Below are 20,477 nucleotides of genomic sequence, written 5' to 3'. Positions count from 1 at the left end.
TGTGATTTTATCAATAAATCAGGGTTCTTCACACATGAATTAATTGAATTGTATACTTTTTTCCGAGAAATATTTAAATTTTTAGCAATTTCGGCCACTTTATGTCCTCCTTCATGCATTTTCCATATGATTCGTCTTTCTTCTATTGTGGTATGCTTTCCTGATCCCATTTTCTATAACTTATTTACTCAAAATACTTCTGATAAAAAACTATCCAACTATGGTAAATATCATGCGCTTCTATCGAAGTTTACGCGGGAACTGTGTATGCAAATTAGTTTGTGCCATTTACGTGTCCATTCAATATTAGTGTTGTTTACACAAAATTGATAACGGTAAATAATTAGCAAAACATAATGGAATATTTCGCCGCTGCAGATATGAGAGCTGTTACGGGACAAAGTTGGATGCAAAAAATTTGACATTTCGAGCAATTTTTAATGGACAATTTTTAACATTTAGTTGAAATATAATTTTGTGCCATTTATATGTCCATAGCTGTATATGTACAATATGTATTACTGTTAAAAAGAACAATCATCGTAGTTCCGTCGCCAGTTTCAAACTCGTATTACGATTCTAATAAATGATCATGTTTTTACGTATGAGATATTTAGTTTATTGAAAAAAAGTTCATAATTAAAATTAAAGACGCGTGCAAAAAAGTAAAACCGTGTAAAAAAAGGTAAATAGGAGGTGTACAAAAAACTGTGTAAACAAATTAGTGCAAACAAATTTAAATAAAACAAGTGAAGTTACACAAATAGAAGAAATCTATATACAAACTAAATTATATAAAATTATTTAAAGTAAATTAATATGGGCTGTATACCTATATCTATGGGATGTATGTATGTACTCGCCAGTGCTAACAATCAAAGGATGTGCTTGTTCGCACCGGAACGTAACGAAATTTATATCCGACCATGGAAAACAACGAAGGTTGTGCTGCCAATTTAGCTAGATAAAACAAAACAATTAGATTTTGTTTTTGTTGCCGCACAACAAAAAAATAGCAGAATATATTTGACTTATTTGCTTTGACTTTGAACAAAAAACTCGTAAAGTAATTGAATAAAGCCAAATAACAAATACAAGTTCGGGTGAGAAAGTAAACCATATAAATTATAATTTGTATCGGCATTTTTATTTAAATGTGTCAATATAATGCCTTGGAATAACTGGATAAAAAAAAATATTTACACATCTGTTAAGTAATCCCAAAGTTAGTTTATTAGCAAGTCAAATATGTTTATAATCTTCACATTAATGTGCAAAGTTAAGGGTTAAGATTTTACATATCTACTTTAGCAAACATGGAGCCCTGTCAAACATTTCCTTATGATTGAACAGCTGATTTGGTTTTTTTAACTTTCATAAAAATACAAAAATTCACTGTGTTGTTATGGCAGCTAGTAAATTATTCGGCTCCATCGAATTACTTTTCATAAAAATTTTTGTTGCTACAATAATATTTTGTGTCGCTTATAAACCTCAATCAATAGTAGAGTCTATAAATTGGAATAAAGAAATCGAAATGTCTACAAAACAAATATTTAGCACAAATTTTGAAGTCTTTGGAAAAGTACAAGGTAAATATCAATGGATGAAATTGTGGGATTATTTTATACTAAATAACTGATATTATTATTTTTAAAATGTCGAACCATAGGAGTATTTTTCAGAAAGGTATGGTTTCATAGCGTTATTGTTTATTAAATTTATTTCTTTATGTTACATTATTGTACGCTTATTTTATGGGAAAAGCATACCGAAAAACAAGCAAAATTGTTTGGACTACGTGGTTGGTGCATGAACACTTCTCAGGGTACCGTGCGTGGTCAAATGGAAGGAGAACTCGATAAAGTCAATGAAATGTAAGCATATATTTGGTTTATGAGACTTTAATATTTATTTGCTTTATTAGGAAAAATTGGTTGGAAACCAAAGGCAGTCCCAAATCGCGTATAGACAAAGCCGTCTTTTCGGAAACGAAAGAAATCCCAGATTATACTTTCAAAGCTTTTACAATTAAACGTTAAGGACTATAAATATTCCAATCTTCAAAATTCAGAGGAAAGTTTCAAAATCATCATCTTCTTGATATAAACTATTGTTATTGCGGATGCAACTCTGAAATGTAGATAAGGCAGTGATTTGTAGAAGAAAAGCGTGACTATTGCATATTTCCACTTGATCAATGAATATAATTTTGTACCATTAGACATTGGATTTGAAAAAAAGTAATTTCTAGTTGACGAGTTTTTCTAGAAGTTTATTTGAATTAAAATGATTGCAATAAGAGGATACAGAAATAATTAAATACATAATTCGTCGCTGAAATAATGCAGTATGAAGTGTGTGTTATTTCACAGACAAAGTGATGCCATACCTAGTAAATATTGCTATTCGTATTCATCCTAATAAAATGATTTTATCTAAACGATTTTCTTTACAAATAAGTAAAATAACCAGCATTTATCTTGTTTGTTTGGTAGCAATATGGCGAAATAGTGTTTTTAATATTAGATTTTATACTGCCTTATTACAATTCTTGAGTGAATTTTAACTTTCGCTTGTAGAATGCGAGTCAATGTGAGAAAAAGGGAAAGTCTGTCTATATTTTGTGTGAGAGCAGGATGACAGATCACTCGCTACATCGGGTAACGAGTACGCGCAATGTGTGTTTGATGGCGAAGGAGTAAATGGAAAAACGAGTACAGCAACCATTAATTCACAGTGTGATGGAGATACACGTCGGTTTTAGTAGTGGCTGTGTTCGTTCGATTTCGGATGTGCAGAGTAAAAAAATATTACTTTATGTGAATAAATATTTTTTAAAAAGCGCAGTATAAAAAAATCGCTATCGCGGCCGCCATTGTTTTAGTGCGCACAGTATGAAAACAGCATTAGTGTTTGCTATACGAGGAGTGCGGAGATAACAAAGTGAAAATTTAAAATTACTAAAATTCAAAGCAAGCGGAATAAGAATTTGTTGGGGAAAAAAGTTTTCTCACAAATGTCGAATTGGCTTTTGTTATCCATATAGTGGTTATCGTTGTTTTTGTAATTCTACAGTGAACATACTCGCTTATTCCGTCTCTAATTAAATCTAAAAGAGAATCCGGAAAAAATAAAGGCGGCCATAATTAAAAAAAAATAATAATTGGAAACAGTTGCAAATACTTAAAATTTGATATAAAGTTTTCAATTTAGAACTTACTTGAAGTGCATATGTGGGTTTTAAAGTTTACTGAGTACATTATAAAACCTAAAACCAAAAAAAAAATTCAAAGTAAATAGTCGTGTATGAAAGTACCAAATCGAAATTCTGTTCCCGTTTCGTGGTGAAAGAAGAGGAAGAATTGTACCAAAACTAAACCCCTAGCTAGCAGTATGGCGCGATTATGAATTTGTGATTTCGTCAAAAAGTTTAAATTTAAATGATATACTCCCAATTGCAGTATTGAAAAAGTTCGCGCACTTATAAATTTTCAACAAACTTTTTGCATGTATTGTGTTAGGTACGTAAAAAGGTTGAAAATATTTTATAAAACTAGACATTTGAAATAATTAAAGAAAATATATTGAAAATAAGAAAACTTTTGTGAAATTCCAATTACAAGTGAATGCATATAATGTGCGCGGAATTACACCAGTGTTCCCATACCCTTTACCACTAAAGGAAGACGATGTTGCGCGCTGCCGCTGCTAGCAGCGATGACAGTGTTAAGAAGCAGAGTGTACCCAGACATTACGTCCCTTACCATGCTTGTTATGAATATTGTGCCATACCATCTCGGATTGTAACGTAACTAAATATATATGAACAGTTTAATGACAATTGTATTAAAGTTAAAGCAATTCCGTCGTTGCGCAGTACTTTATTCTTCTCTTTCGCTCACGTGCGCCTGTCATTGTTGTTTCGGTTTGCTTGAAAATTTGTTTTGCTCTAGCTCGTTATAATGGCATCCGACAGGATAAAATCTATGTTACTGTTTTGCCTATTGCTGTATATTGCTTATATCTTACAATATATCGCAAACTAATTCGTACATATATCGTAGCCATGAGTGCTTGTTTGACAACCATGTCAATTTGTGAATGATCCACTCACTTTGAAAATTAGAAGAGCGAGTATTGAGACGGTGTGTTTATTTAAAAATAATCATTTTTAAAATAATATTTTTTCAAAAAATTATTATTTATCCAAATGCGCGTCTTTACAGAAAAATTATGATGTTTGTGTGGAAATCTTAAATTTAATAAACTTATACTTAAAGCTCATTTTAAATTTATTGTGTGTACGTTTAAAGCCTTTGGTTGATTTCAAATTAGAACATCTCATGGGCTACATCAGCTACCTACCCAAATGCTACCTTCGCAAGCTACAAGAGCTCAAAGCATGCGCTACATCATCGAACCTACCTACCCTATGCGCAAATAGAGAAAAGATAAAAATGTAATATCTTATGATAATATACGTTTTTATAAAAAATAAATTCTGATAGATACCCCCTTTTTAAGATTTTTGTAAACATGTAAAAATATATGATGTTAAGCTTACGTTGAACATGTGTGTTATTACGAAATACTTGGAAACTTAATGAAAAGATATTAAAGTTAATCCTCAGCATTAAAAACTATCATTACATTAGATTAGTAAGTTTAATAACTATTACAGCCCATTTGTTTTTCGGAAATGTTTTCTATAACGTATTCTAAACGTTTGTCATTTTTCTTGAGATGGTTAACAGTCTGTTTTTATAAAGTGAGAATGATTATGTATACCTTAATCCAACCGATATTTTCTTGACTTTTTGATTAAAGATATTTACTGTGTAATTTAATTAAAATGTTTAGTCTTATAAATAACATAAAAAACATAACAATCTTAAATTCTTACATATGTATAAATAAATAAATAACTAATTGTGGGTACAGAGTCTTCCCTCTCTGACCGATATATTACTAAAATTAGTTCATGCACCTCGGAAACAGTCAAATGAAATGCATATTTGCAGCAAAAACTATTTTAAAATATTTTTAAGATTACTCTAACAGAAATTTAACTCATAAAGTCAACTGGGCCATTTATCCCAATCGTAATCGCAAAATAGATATAATTTTGATAATAATAGAATTTGCTACTGTAAAATGTTAACATTTCCGTAATTTTTACTATGTCTTTCGTTGTAAAGTATATGAGGTTGTCGTGTCGATTTGTTAAGATAAAACTTTAACCAAATTGTTTTGGACAATGCTGTCGAATTTCAGTTTTTCACCGGATATGTATACTGCTCTGCTCCAGTTTAGTAGATCCTGGTTTGAAATTATAGCAGGCTTTATACATAAAATTGAAAACAGTTATTAGCAGCGTGCCATTAGCTATATTTTATGTAACTTGAGTAAGCCCAATGCTTGTTCATTAATATTCCTATTAGTATAACCAATGAAAAATATGTTAATTTTTGTAATTGTGTTGCATCATTGAACATAATCTTAAGCCGAATATTAATTGGCTCCTTCGTTATTTCTCAAAATTTAGAATAAAGTTAGAAACAATGTACTGGGTTAGTGAGTTACAAATGTTTGAGGGAGCGGTTTCTGTATATATTAGAATTTTCTGTAGTTGAAAATAATTCTGCGCATTGTTACGATTATCCTGACGTTTATTTATATTATCTTATTCGTAATACCTTTTAATAGTTTTGTTTCATCATTTGACATGAACTAAGCAATTGAAAAATGTACAGATTAATAAAATAATATAATTTTTTCAGAAGGAAGCCTCTTCATTCTGTGCGATTTTTACTGGATAAGAAAATCTTGCAATTATCCTTTGAACCTCAATTCTACATATGCGAAAAAGATCAGCTCATTTGTGCAAGAAGGAAAAGAATATTCACATCGACATAGAAAAGTTTAAAAACAGGTAGCAAACACTGTTTAATTTATAGACCCAGAAAGAAGAAAAACAACATTAAAAATTGAGAAGTCAATTGATACAACGACGCGCGCAATACGCAGGCGCAGTCAACGAGTTGGCAGTGGTCGTTGTGTTGAGAACGAAACGGTGGCGGTGGACAGTGGAATCAACGCCAGCGCATTGACAGACGCTGCGTATGACAGCATCGTGGCCGCTGACGCCGCGATCATCGAGAAGCCAGATGAAGCAGCTTCTGGTAGTAAAACTATGGCACCAGCGCTCAACGAGCCAATGAGCCCCACGGAAAAACTCTCCAACTCGACGGCAAAAGTCGCACCACCATCTCGTTCGACTAAAAGCGCTAATGAATCAGGCTCAACAACGTCGACATCCCTCAACACCAATAGTGAACAAAAAGTGAAAGGATACCGTCGATCTTCGGTCTCTACTCCAACACCGTCATCCTCGACATCTAATTCGACACGGATAACCAGATCCAAGGACGCTTATCAACGAGTTTTTGAACAAGCAGTCTCGCCAACATCTTTAGTTGCGCAAAAATCAAAACAATTAATCAACACCTTGGCAGACAACAAAAACACATCGGTAACAGACACCAGTTTGGCAGACGGTGAGAAAAGGGAGACTCAAAAGGAAGATAACATCAGTAATGAGCCAATGGGCCTAAGCATAATTCCACATAACAAGGGCATTAGTATTGGTAATGACAAAAATATTGTCGAGGCAATATTTTCGGACGCAGAGGGGGGTGAGACGCTCTGCAAAGAAACCGAATCTAATATCAACAATAACAATAATACGAGTATAAGCTGTAAAAGTAATTCAACGGAACAGCTTTTAGCCGATTTGACAAATGATATTGAAGAGAGCATAACAACGAAAGTTTGTATTCGTAAACATCTTCAAGAAGTCGCAGTGGGGAAGAACGGCTCAAATAAAATAACAAGTACAAATTCGGAGACGAAAGAATTCACCAATCTAAAATTTTGTGGAAAAGAAGCAAATAAAATAAACGCAGCTGTAAGTCCAAGTATCGCACAATCCTCACAAGGAGACGAACGCCAACGTATGGAAGTAGAGTTACTTACTGAATGTAATGAAAAAAGCGAAAATTGTTTAGGGTCGTCCTCCAAAGCGCAAGCACAAAAGATAACAATAAGCAATGAGAAAAAAAGATTTAGTGATGTGATTGTAACAACTCAGGGGCTATCAAAGATTACACCGACTATTCCAACTGAAGAAGTAAACGCTGAGTCTGTAAAGGGAACCTCGGGAACTTTGAAATCAGATGCTACAACGCGTATTCAAATTTTGTCTGTCGATGTCCTGCCGCCAATAAGTACAGATTCAACTATGACCGCCTCTGAAGTGGAGGATAACCTTGAAGGTAAGTTGTGTTTTACTTTCGAAATATCGTAATAATATTGTATCAATTTTATTATTATTTTCAATATAATTATTCAGAGCGATTAAGTCAGTTGGATGGTACGGCCATGGCTTCGCCAACTTGTGAGGAAGGCATTACTCCAGTAAGCGGAACCATTGTAACCCTCCCTGTATCAACAACGCCACCGTGTACACCAACAAAGCATCAAACACATCACCAACAGGTGCAGCAGTTGCAGCTGCAATTGCAACAAACCCCACCAACACCATTATCGAATCAAGTGCGCCAGCTACAACACTCTTTTACGCCGCAAAGTAGCACATCGTCGGTGAATACATTGAATAGCACGAATTTGCCACCAGCGTTTATGAAAGAGGGTGGTGCTGGCGAACTAGAGGATCAAGATTTAGAAGAGGTGTTAAAAGTTCTTAAAGGTTTTGATGGCAGCGCTGGCGCTGATACGCTCTGCGACTTAAATGTACTATTTAACGAAGAGTACACACTATATGAAGACGTCGGCAGCCAGGTAGCATCTACATCGAACAAACCGAGCCCCTTAAAGGAAATGCAAAATGAAATCGAGCGTAATCAACAAGCGATGCATCGCAAAATCGATTTTCTATTAAGGCGCTTGCGAAAAATACAATCACGTTATATGAGCAAGCATTGCAGCGAAGAAATAGCTGGCTTGTTTGAGTGGACGGCACGTATATCTGTGGGTAAAGGTAATGCCATGAATAGAGTTTCGGATTTATTATGTCCTGATACCGCAATCAGTGTCATAGCAGCGCGACCGCCGGCCAATAATTGGGCAGATGAAAAGAATCCAGTGGCTTCAACACAAATGTCATCTATGTTACGGCGCTTAGAGCAGTCTTCGAATGCCCAACAGCTGTGCATGGTTCCCACAAATAGCAATTTGATTGTGGCGAGTACGCAAATGTCGCGTAAATCCAAGAAGGCATTATTACAAGATATGCAAACGGCTGCGTCAACGTCCACAGCGAACGCGTCAATATCGACGTCGGTTGAACGTAAAGGAGAAATTGTGGTTCCCAATTACGATATAAATGTCAGCGAAGAGTTGGCTCAGGTTGCTGGGCTGCTGCAAACAGAAATGCGTGAGGTGCAAACCTCAATGGACTCGGATGCGACAGAATCAAGTTCTGGTGGTGAATCTGCCGATGAAATGGTCACCTATAATAATCAAATACAACAGCCATTAGCCATGTGAGTATTCCTTGTATTTGTTGTAGCACGTTTTTGTCTAAAAACTATGAATGTGAACTTTAAAAATGTATTCATTATTGTTTTATAGTGCAAAGCGTGCAGCGTGGCGGTATTCACGTGATCGAGCAGCGATAGCCGCGCGTTGGTCTTGGCTACTTTCACAAATAGCTGATTTAGAAATAAAAATACGGCAACACACTGAACTACGACAGGAAATTGTACGAACCAAAGGGTCAGTGGTATGCGGTCAAGATGAGCCGCACGTTGCTACGAATGATAGTAGTCTCAAAACAAGTGAAATCTCCGCAATCAATATAACAACAACATCTGTTAATGGTTACAAAGGGAATCTGGTAGGCAACACAAGCAGTAAACTTGATATAAGCGAAGCGGATGGAACGGGACTGATGGGGACTGCTCGCACCCGCGGTTTTGTGCCATCGCTTTTCCGTAAACGTAAACTCCTTCAAACACAGAGTCTACACACAATTTCCAAGAAGGCTGCGCGACCAAGGTGAGTTTAATAATTTTGTTGTAAACTTGTTTTGATTTTTGCTTTTGTTATGCATTATGAAAAACATTTGGTATACTTTTTTAATTCTTGTGCTTATTTATAATTTCAGTAACATCAAATGTGGTTGCCAGTGGCCATTCAATCCATGTGCACTGTGTACGGGGCGAATAGATCCGACAGCGCCTCGAGATCCGCCAGATACAATGATGATGGCGGATAGAATAGCGCTACTGGATCCTGGCTATCATCCTGTTTTAAGTTTCCGTGAAGGTATGTGGAATTATTCTATACAATTAAATTATGTATTGCATTTATTAGGTACTTTTTTGGCAACGTTATTCTTTAGAAAGTTAATTAGGTAGATATGCGGATATTTAAAAGAAAAAGTTTAAAATTATTTGTCATGAATTCCTCAAACTCTTCGTTAAACAATTTTACTTTTATTTGTATATAAATTTTAATAATGGTTATTTTGATGCACATCTTCTTCATAGCAGTATCCTTAAAACTACTTAAAGCGTCATAACTCTTTGATAAAAGGAAAAATATTTAAAAATCATTTATTTCCAAAACTCGTGTCCTGTGCGATAAACATACATTTATATTATTAGATGCAAATAATTTTCAGCGATATGATAAATTTCTTTCTTAAGGGATAGTAACTAAGCAAAATTTCCGTGGTAAGAATACAAGCAATTGTAAAGGAACCTTTTCGGTCTTCCTTGTATCCAGAATTATTACTGTCTGGTGTAGAAACAATTTTTTGATCCATACAATTTTCAAACCGAAGATACATCAGTTTTGTTTCCCGACATCAAAATCAATCGTTCAAACCATTTTTTATAGGGAAGTATTTTTGGTGATTTAATCCTTATTTCAATAAGTGGGATACCAACTCCCCTGCACTGCATTTTGTCCGGTGTCCGTACCGGTTACTTATACCCTATTGTCATGGGAACGGTTTAACACCGACTTCGGGGGATGCCATTCTAAATCCCAGCTTTTCGGTGTTTTATTTTAAAGAAAAATTTCATATCTCCAAACAACGCCCCCTTTACCAATAAAATTAAATATATTTTTAATATGTATGCATGTTCGCTTGTGGTCATTACTTTCAATCAAGTATGCAGTCTCAAATTCTTACCAAAGAAAAAGTAATCAAAATACTTAATTTAGTAAATAAAAATGAAGAGAAATATTTATCATTTCGCACATATACATATATTATACAAAGTAATTTCATCGGTATCCTTGGAAATAAACAAGACACTTGTTCGCATTCTTCTCTAGACGTCAGCAGCACTTTGCACTTGGAGGCCATTGCTCGAATTCCAGAATGGCAGCACAGAGTTATGCGTTGTCAAGTTAAAAGTATAGCGAAAAGCGTCTGGAAAGCTGAACGAGAAGCCGAACGTGCAGCCGGACTTAACACATCCAAAAAATACAATGAACCAACCGTGAAACGCCGCTACACAAAGAAAAAGGATCGCTTGGCGATGGATGAAAAGAATGCGGCGGCAGCGGCAGCGGCAACGGCTACGGCTACGGCAACAACAGCAAATTCTGCAAATGCGTCACTATCAACAATTGGTTTTGCAACAGATTCATCGGCTAATTTAACAAAAGGAGTCGGACCCGAAAATGGTGGAGCGGCAACGAATGTGTCAGCAGCTAGCGCAAATGAAACTACAGCGATAACAGCAACAACAACGTCATTGCCGGCGAGCGATGGTGGAAACGGTACTGGCATTTTGTCTACGTCTACTACAACAACGCCACTTGTGGCCAACAGTAAATTATTGTAAACATGAAAAATTCGATAATTGATATTAACATAAAACAAAAACAATTTTGCATCTCTTTTTCTTTCCATTTTGTGTGTTGCAATATGAACTGATCTGCTCCATGTTGAAACGACTCTACCATATCGATTGCATCATAACACTGATTATTCTGATTATGAATTGCTCTGCTAACTGATCGAATTATTATGCTTGACATTTGTATCAACGTTCTTGACGCTACTCAAATGCCGCCTGCCGCCAAATGCAATTAATGAAAAATCGCACTCAATAATAATGGCGTTAAATGGATTGAATTATCGCTCTAAACGATATAAAACAAAATAATAATAATAAAAACAATAACAAAACGTACGCTTCGTTTATTTCATGAAACTTCATTTAATATTTTAATTTATCTATTTGATTGCTGCAACCAAATTTCAAAAAAAAAACTCGATTACGTAATAAACACATCTATTCGAAAATGAAAATACTTTTCGAAATAAAACAAAATATTTTATGCAACCGACTTTTGTTTTCTTTAATGCAATGATAACTGGATTTTATGATTTTTTCAACACAAAACATATTTAACAAAACGTTTTAAAACGATTGATATATTGGAACTCCCTGCTAATATTGTAATAGAAGTGGCAAAAAAATCAAAAAAACTGCATCACTATCATCTAGTTGGCGACGGTGTGCTGCTGGAACCGCCACGACCCTTATCACCGGTCGCCACCAATCACAGCAGCCACAGTCAAAGCAGTTATCACAGTCAACAAAGCGTCAACAGCAATTCGGTACATCAAACAAGCGACAATCCTCCGCAAAATTACGATCCATACAGTCCCAACCCAATACATTCATCATCAATCTCCAGCAACAGTAATGGCCTGAATGGCGGTGGCGGTGGCAGTAGTAGTGGTATTGGCAACCATAAACATAATAAACATCGTAAAAGCTCAGCGTCAAGCACATCAATGGGCAATGCTAACAACAACAATAGCAGCAGCAATAACACTCATTTTCAACATCAGAATAATTATGCGACATCGAACTACACCGGTGAATCGAATGATGCGAATTGGGACGGCTTTGCGACACGTAGTCGCACATCGTCGCCAACACATACAAGCGCGTCCGTCGGCAACAGCAACTATCACAAATACGAAAGGTATATATTAGTAAGGAATAAGAGCACTCCTCAACTATGTTATGCATATAATTGTTTCATCACGCTTACTTCTAATTCATTGCAGATCTAAAAATCGTACTTCGTATGATATAGACAACATTGTTATACCGTATAGTGTTGCGGCAGCGACACGTGTTGAAATTTTACAATACAAGGAAATACCAACACCCAAGTAAGTTGGCACTTTTTATTAACCAGTTGTTTATATGTACATATGCATATAAATTCCTACCATACACAATAATCTAGAATTTTTCCTTCTTCAAAGTGCAACGTTCATTGGATAAGTGTTTTTTCGAATAATTCTTTGCTAAAACTTTATTAAGTATCAGTAATAATTATGGGGAGAGCAAAAAAAAAATTTTCTATGCAAGCTTACTTTGATATATAGAAAAATACAATTGTATTTGAACTGAACAAGATAATTGTGGTTCACCAAATGACAGACGAAGTCGTCGTACGACACAACCGAGCGCATAATGCAAAATCATGCTTTTCTTATTCCAAATTTAAATATACAAATGCATATATTATAAAAAGAAACAAGGTTAAGGGGTTATACCCACTTGCATGTCAGAAAAAACGTTTGCTTTTGTGATTTTAGTTTTTTTTTTGTAGGCATTTTATTTGATAATGTATATTTAAAGAATTTAATGTACTTATAATCGGCGATTCATTTTGAAAAATTTTGAATTCCCACTTTACCGTAGCCGATCTTTAGAAAATCGAAATTATTATCTAAACTGATTACTCATTACGATCATTTCCTGACAAATATATCTAAGAAGATTCGGAGACATTCTCTTGTCCCACTCTGAAAATAGCGTTTCGTGAAATAAATTAGTATGATTTCAAACTATTTGCCGGATCAACTTTAAATTTTCGAAAAATATTTTCAAATATATCGTCACCTGAAATGCAAAATAACGTATAATCAAAAAATTCGAAATTGAGTGTCGTATTGATTACGCTTCACTACTTCAAATTACATACATAATATTACATATGTTCAACGTTTTCAGGTTCTGCGGTCAGATATAAACCAGTTTTAACCAATATTAAAATTTTGTTTCACTCATGTCCCATTTTATTTCATGTTTCATTCATGCAACTGTAAATTTCCGAAAATGTTGTTACGTTATTTTGCATTTCAGGTGACGATATGTACATATGTACGTTCGATATATGTATGTACATGCAAAACAAAAAATGTATTTTTTGAAATTCACATATCGATATAACCCCTTAGGACTTCCATTTATTTATATTACGCAAAAAGTGAGCGTTTCAATACTTCTTAAAATCGACTTAAACTCAAGATAAAAAAAAGTATGAATTTAGTGCACATTGAACATTATTTATTTTCATATTATGCGCTTTTTATACATATACATATTTCGCGATTTTTTCACAATTACTTTTTAAAAGAGAAGCTTCAGAAAAATTATGCACCGATTGGAAAGAAATATCAACTTTTCTTCTTTTTTCACTACTCACTATATTTCGTGCTTTTACTTTTGTTGATATGATTTATGATTCAGTAAGAGTAATTGAATCATGACATGGATATGACTGATATTCGAAGAATTCTTTCAGGCAGTGTATTGATTATCCGTTTTTTAACAAAGGAGATTTTCTCCAATCATTAATAATTCCAGTAGTGAAATTATTTTAATTATTTGAGGCTAATTGCATATTGTTTAAAATATTTTTAGATGGCGTGTTATTGAAGACGATCGAACATCTGCTGTTGAGTCAACTGACACAGCAAATATTACGGATAATGCCGTTACTGCGAAAACTAATGGCGATGAGAGGTTAGAAAATAATTTGAGTGACATTGTAAATGAGACATCAAGTGATATAACAACAGCAAAACCCAATGAAGATGCTAAGAAAGAAAAAACAGAACAGTCGTTGTCAGTTGAAAAAACAACAGCAACAACGGCAGAAAATAAAACAGAGGCATCTGAAGAGCGGGATGTTACTAAGGAAGTCCCGCCAGTAGATGAAGAAGATACCTCAAATAAAATTGATGCTCCGATCGAAGAAACTTCCAAAGTGCTAGATCATAAAAAGAATAATGTTTTATCACATAATGTTTCGACAAAAACTGAAAGTGAAAACATCAAAGCCGATGCAACAACAGCTACTGCTACTGCTACTTCAGACGAGCCAACAGCGAAAAAATTAAAACATGAGGACGCTTCTTCCACTGTTGAGGGCACTGTTGCGGCTGAAACAGAAACTGTAGACGATCCTAATACAGGAGAATTCGAAGAAATTAAAACCACAGCATCTGAGTCAATTTTGGCTTTGAAGCGTACGGCGCGTTTGAAACGCAGTGATACATTTCAGGAAGATAACTTTGAATATGATGCTACTGCTGATGAAGTTAACGAGACAGAGGATATCTCTGATGAAACCGTTAAGTTACGACATGAGCGTGCACTGGTTGAGGAACGTCGAAAATTCCAAACGTATTTAAAATATCCATGGAGCACACGTTCGCGCGCCAATCGGCGTATTGACAGTCGGGCAGAATCTAGTGGCGCCAACACTCCCGATCCCACTTCTCCAGCGCCACAAACCGCCATTTTAGGTGGAGGTGATCATGAGGTAATTGTTTTTTTAAATATTTAGTGGTAATAGCACATACAATTTCTGCTTTCATATGTTTACAGAGTATTCCATCGCCTGCTCCACCGGCTACACCGCTTAACCCCTTGGACACGGTTACGGAATTGACCGAGAATGGTTTAAGTAAGTGTAATGTGATATTTTTCAAGTGTATATTGAGTTTGCCACGGAGTTTGTAATACCCAAAAGGAAACGTTGTGGACTAAAGAATATATACATACATATTATGTATACATGATTAGCTTGATGAGTTGAGTTAATTTGGTAATGTTGGTCTTTCTGTCTCTCCCGCTGTATACGCGAACTAGTCCCTAAGGTTTTAAGATATCGATCTGAACTTTTGAAAACATCGTATTCTTACCAAGAAACTGCTCATTTATCGGAACCAATATCGCATCAACTATAACTTATAGCTGTATAGAAAACTTTTATTTACCAACCAGATATCTACACCAATTTTATTGTGTATTATTGTCCAAAGCAACGCTTATTTAATAACTTGTTCAGATCGTGCTCCTCTGGCATATAGCTTTTATACAAATTGAACGACCAAACCAAGTTCTTGTATGGGAACTTTATTTATTTGGCAAGGGTATTATAACTTCGGTTCAACCTTTGTTCTTGTTTTTATAATACATCGATATATTTTTGCGATTTTTCATTAATTAACTAATTAACTCAGGTAATGCTCCAGCAAGCAGCATTGGCGGCACCTCAATTTGTGCGAATAATAATGATTTAAATAAACGTTTGGAACGCCGTCGCACAACATCAACTAAAAGAGATCGCGAAACGGAGCGACGCAGTTCTACGCCAGACCCAAAAGAGGTAAATAAATAGAATCACTTTGACACGATTCCAATTATAAAAATTTATTTATTGTCTATATTTGTCTGTAGCTTGTGCCTCCATATGAACCTTTGAAATTCCCACTTACCAATGAGGAGTTTGAAGGATTGCTAAAGGCAATGCCCGTCGAATTTCACTATTTGAATTTCGATGCAAAATATTTAGAAGACTGCAACAACACTGGTGCTGCTGCTAGTGGCTCCAAATATCCACGGCATCGAAACAGTTGGCGTGGTGATGGTTCAGCTGTGGTTAACAGACGTGGAAAATCAATACAAAACTGTGATGTTACAACAAATAAAAGACAGCGAGTTAATGGTGGTAAGATACGCAAAGGTTCCAAAGGTGGCAGGGGAAGGCGACGCGGTAATCACACACGCGTTAGATTTAATAATGAAGCGGTGAACAATTGTGTGAATAGTGGTGGAGCGGACGAAGTTGAGGAAGCGGATGATGATGACGATGATGATGATGTCGATTTAATGATGTTTTTAGCCGAGGAGGATGATGATTATGACTATCCAAAACATCATTTGGCTCCCGATGATGATCTCTATGAAGGCGGTGCAGGTAGTGCTGGCTGCGTTGGACCCTTTAATGGTGGCGCACGTGACCGAATGATGGATATAGACGATGAGTACGAGGCATATTTAGGCCGGCGTCACCGAGATAGCGATGCAGACTCCACGGACAGCGAGCCATTCGCCGACGATGATCCGAACGATCCGGAATGGCGTGGCGAAAGTGAAGATCGTGGTGGCGGTGGCGGCAATGAACGACAACGCCGTACTGTGAGGTAGCGAGAATAAATAAAAACTTACTTGAAATTATTAAAGACGCCTGAGAAAGTCGCCACTACGCTTTTTTTTGTAATATTTGAATATTTTTCACATTTAATTTAGCAAAATGTCGTTTCATGCTGCGTTGCATTAATATTTAGTGTGCGTAATACTTTGTTGTTCGTGGTAAAGCCATAGAATTCAATACATCTCCCAGTTTTAATTACAATATCTTACGTAAAAAATTACAATGCCAGCGAGCAAACACAATTAGTAAGAGTGTTTGCTGAATGTATGTAATCTAATGTGGATCTAATGAAATAAGAAAAAACATAGTTCAGATAGTTGCTCTTACTTAATCAACAATAGCCTAACCTATTTCATTTTTCACCCAATTTACAAGTTTATAAGACACTATTCATAAATATGCAAATATTTGGGTTTCTTAATTTGAAAATTTGTAATTTGCATACATACTTACATATATGAATGATAATTTTGTTGTGCTTTCATGTATTTTAAAATATCTACAGATGTATATAAATCAATAGCAAATATTTCCGTGGAATTTAACGGCAACAACAAATGTAGGAATACTATATTAATTTCTTGCTGTCTTAATAAAATGCAAAAGTACACAGAAAAATGAAAAAAAAAACAAAGTAAAGCATTAACAATAATTGAAGGCATTTTTTTCTAAAGGCACAGTTAAAAACCACTTTATGCTGTTTTCTTCCTCATTCGCGCACAACGACAGGAGGTGAAGGAAGTACGCATTGTAAAATTTATGAATAAGTTTATGCTTTTAATTTTTTTTTTTATCGGCAACTTTTATATTAGATTTCATATTGAAAACAAAAAGAGTAGAAAACACAGTAATAGAAAAAACAAAAACAAAAATATCAATTTGTATTTAAATAAATATAGTTGTCAATAGCATAACCTATAGGAAACAAAAACTAATATATTAACATATAATTATAATTAAATATACATACAAACTATTATTATGCTTAAATTTAGTATATACACTTAAGATTCACATGTAAAACACAAAAAAGGTTACACATAAACACAAACGCAGAAGCTAATTACAATATTTCGAATTGACTAATAGAATACAAAGTGTATTGCGCAATTATTACCTATACCGATTGGTTAACAATTTTACTGTCTTAATTATGTTTGTAACAGTCAAAATTGATACTCACCACCACCAGTTCTCGGATTTCGAAGCGATCTCTTTGCAAATGCGTTCAATCTATTGGTATATTTCAAATTCTCAATTCCTGGCAGCGTTTATTGTATGGTTCAATATATGTTAATTATACGCTCGAAGAGAATGTACGTAAACTCACGTAAAACCACCAAATTAAATGCTTGTCAGTTGTGAAATGTGAAACACAAAATATTGTTGAACCATCGTTGTTAAGCTCTAGAATAGGCAGTTTACAAATAACAACTTCAATAAAAAATAAATTGGCTTCTGCAAGTCAACTTGTAATTCGGTGGTTTTATTTATATACGTTATCTATGAGAATTATTGGCGGTAACGGTAAAAAAACCTGGACTTTCAGCATGCATTTTGCGACTTGTGCTGCTGAAAATCAGACATGCTTCTGGAAATCGGTTATTGCTGTTATATAAACGCGAGTAAGACAATAAACTTACAGCAGTCTTAAAAGTTTCCATTTTAGCGATTCGAAAATTTATTCAGGCAAATATTTAATTTTCAGTAAATTTAGCTTTATTAGATCGCTTCATTTTCAGTTGTCTAGTTTATGAACGCAGACGAATTCTCATAAAACTTTGCTGATCGATTTAAGATGCATATTAGAAGAACATGCTTTTTATTTTAAAATTTTAGTAAAAAATTCTTAAAAACAAAAAAGATTAACGCAAAAACTAATGTTTAAATGTTTTTGCTGTAAATATTTGCAAATATGTATGTATATTTATAATCAGTTAAAAATGTATTAAAAAAATTAAAAAATGATTTTCAAAACGCAAAAATAAAAAAAATTTAGAATTAACTTATACATATGTATATGTGCAAGCGCATTAGAACTAAGTACAGCTTTTTCAAGTAAATTCATTAAGTTTTAAAATTATAGGTGGTAAATAATTATTATTTGAAAAATTACCTATGGTTATAAAAAGATCGGTACCAAGTGGTAAAGTTTCAAAATTTTCTTCCGACACTTTGTTATAGAAAAGCTAACTAGAAAAAAATAAGCGTAAATAATGAGATTTTTTAAAATAATTTTGTGCAGTAGAAAAGTGCTCATGTAGCGCTCAACTGCGAATGAAACTTTTCCAAACAATTCAACTAATAAATCCGATTAATTAAAAAAAAATCTCATTATTTATGTTTATTTTTTTGATATTTCTAATTTTTTACTTGCTTTTTAATTATGTTTCTTGTTTTTAACTTAATTGCTGCTTATATGTAGCTTTAAATGCCCGAAACTGCTTGTACTTGAACCATTTAGTATCGATCACCAATTCTATTCGAGTCAGTGCACTGTGAGCGCACGAAAATAATATCATTAAATGCTACATAAAAAAAAAATACATGCCCGTGTGTGATGTTTACCAAAGCACTTAGGAAGTATTGCTCTGAGATAGAAACTCAGTGACAGTGATGAAAAAAATATGTGTATAAAACATACTGTTATATTAACACGCAGTATAATTTCGAGATTTTTCGAAATACTTGCATATCTTAAACATATTATAATCAACAGCACCAGTTTAAGTGTTTTTAATGCCAACATTGGCAAAAGTTTTACATAAATTCCAAAAACCGTTCAGAGGGGACTTAAAACTCTTACTTTGATTTTGAATTTGTTAGAAGAAGCACGTGAAGCAAAAGCGTCAATTTAAAAGAAGCACGATCAGAAGCTTCGTATACATATGTATGTACATATGTATATATGATTTAAAATAATAATATATTTGAAATGGTTCATTAAATTTAAAGAACAAATAAAAATTCTATAATCAAGTTATCAAATATTCCCCCCTTTAAAGTGCTTAAGTTAACTGATTTTGTAAGAAATTATTTTTGTTGTCATTTTAGTATATTTGTGATAATGAGCACATTCTTCATTACAATACAATTTGCTTACAGAATTCATTTCGCTAATGGCAAATAGTGTCTTTCTCACACGATATGCAGTTTAAAATACTCGTATGTGCTGTATTCGAAAAATTTGTATAAGATCTTTTTAGTCCACTTAAAAGATCAGATAATAAAAATTTGCAAATTGAATTTAGCATCAAAAAAAGTTTATATGTATATAAAAAATAATGATAGGTATACATAAAACATTGAGTATAGTTGTATAAAAAATTATTAATATATTTGTATGAATGATATTTAGCGGCATGATTGTGTAAAGTATGCATGTGAAGATTGTATATATATATTAAAGCAGTGATACTGCATTATTCTTTATTTGTTAAAGTTCGAAAATTATCTCGTATTATTAAAAAACAAGGAACAACCATAATTTGAACACGGTGTGCATTAATGCACAGTAACGTGAAAGGCTATATGAACATGTACATGCATACATATATGCAACAGTAATTATGTATATAGACGATATACATATACAAATATGTTTGTATCTACATATATATTAATTATATTTCTGCATGTAAGTAATGTAAAATTTTGGCAAAATTGTGAAAGAAACCATAAAATAGATGAATGGACAAATAAAAGCTGTATATGTAAACATATATTACTTATTAATAAGAAATGATACAAATTATTAACGTAAAATAAAATTGTAAAAGATATAAAAATTACTGATTTTCTTAATAGACAATTACTGATCGTCACTCATCAATCCACATATACATACACACATGTATGTATGTACTTTCCACTTAATGGTTCTACCGTTGCACTTAGAAATAAAATAGTTTTATCTTTTCTTATTTTTTTGTATCTTTTTTATATTAGTTAATTTTATTTCTCTCTTTTTTATTTATTCTGTATCTCTTGTTGAATTTATTTTTTTTATCTTTTTTTAATTTATTTTTAACATTTTTAATATTTTTTGATTTTATTTTTTTTTAAATTTAATTTTATTTTTGTTTTGTGTTTATTTTATATTTTTATTTTATTTATTT

The 20,477-nt window shown here is 33.6% G+C and overlaps 2 protein-coding genes and 1 long non-coding RNA gene across 5 annotated transcripts; 2 read left to right on the top strand and 1 right to left on the bottom strand.

Moving 5' to 3' along the window:
- The first annotated feature begins 1,368 nt into the window (after positions 1–1,368).
- On the top strand, positions 1,369–5,930 carry LOC126750776 (acylphosphatase-2). Of its 2 annotated transcripts, none has more exons than XM_050460507.1 (4): positions 1,369–1,592; positions 1,673–1,689; positions 1,768–1,877; positions 1,928–2,247. In XM_050460507.1, the coding sequence occupies exons 1-4, from the start codon at positions 1,406–1,408 to the stop codon at positions 2,040–2,042; spliced, it is 429 nt and encodes a 142-aa protein (XP_050316464.1). In that variant the 5' UTR covers positions 1,369–1,405; the 3' UTR covers positions 2,043–2,247. The 2 variants fall into 2 exon arrangements, with proteins under 2 accessions (XP_050316464.1, XP_050316463.1); XM_050460506.1 differs by lacking the exon at positions 1,928–2,247 and adding an exon at positions 5,784–5,930 and having other exon boundaries at positions 1,391–1,592.
- Positions 2,248–3,450, bottom strand: LOC126750785 (uncharacterized). Its single transcript, XR_007665820.1, has 2 exons — positions 3,224–3,450; positions 2,248–3,112 (listed from the first exon to the last, which is right to left on the bottom strand). It is a non-coding gene; the product is annotated as an uncharacterized LOC126750785 (long non-coding RNA).
- Positions 5,931–6,183: 253 nt separating the features above from the next.
- On the top strand, positions 6,184–17,835 carry LOC126768100 (serine-rich adhesin for platelets). 2 transcript variants are annotated; one of them, XM_050485994.1, is made up of 11 exons: positions 6,184–7,337; positions 7,415–8,567; positions 8,656–9,081; positions 9,191–9,351; positions 10,372–10,821; positions 11,514–12,042; positions 12,128–12,235; positions 13,779–14,682; positions 14,748–14,826; positions 15,386–15,531; positions 15,603–17,835. In XM_050485994.1, exons 1-11 carry the CDS (start codon positions 6,197–6,199, stop codon positions 16,350–16,352), a joined length of 5,847 nt encoding a protein of 1,948 aa, XP_050341951.1. In that variant the 5' UTR covers positions 6,184–6,196; the 3' UTR covers positions 16,353–17,835. The 2 variants fall into 2 exon arrangements, with proteins under 2 accessions (XP_050341951.1, XP_050341950.1); XM_050485993.1 differs by having other exon boundaries at positions 10,372–10,872.
- The last annotated feature ends 2,642 nt before the right edge of the window (positions 17,836–20,477 follow it).

The sequence above is a fragment of the Bactrocera neohumeralis genome, chromosome 2 (genome assembly GCF_024586455.1).
Source record: "Bactrocera neohumeralis isolate Rockhampton chromosome 2, APGP_CSIRO_Bneo_wtdbg2-racon-allhic-juicebox.fasta_v2, whole genome shotgun sequence".
Taxonomy (NCBI): Eukaryota; Metazoa; Arthropoda; class Insecta; order Diptera; family Tephritidae; genus Bactrocera; species Bactrocera neohumeralis.
The sequence above is the reverse complement of the archived record's forward strand: the minus strand, read 5'-3'. Positions and strand labels throughout refer to the sequence as shown.

Excerpts from the sequence above, each read along its gene's own strand:
- LOC126750776 (XM_050460506.1), top strand. The coding sequence starts at position 1,406 with ATGGCAGCTAGTAAATTATTCGGCTCCATCGAATTACTTTTCATAAAA. Across the intron at positions 1,878-5,783 it reads CTCGATAAAGTCAATGAAAT|AAGGAAGCCTCTTCATTCTG; the intron begins GTAAGCATATAT and ends TAATTTTTTCAG.
- LOC126768100 (XM_050485993.1), top strand. The coding sequence starts at position 6,197 with ATGGCACCAGCGCTCAACGAGCCAATGAGCCCCACGGAAAAACTCTCC. Across the intron at positions 12,043-12,127 it reads AACTATCACAAATACGAAAG|ATCTAAAAATCGTACTTCGT; the intron begins GTATATATTAGT and ends AATTCATTGCAG. Across the intron at positions 12,236-13,778 it reads AAGGAAATACCAACACCCAA|ATGGCGTGTTATTGAAGACG; the intron begins GTAAGTTGGCAC and ends AAATATTTTTAG.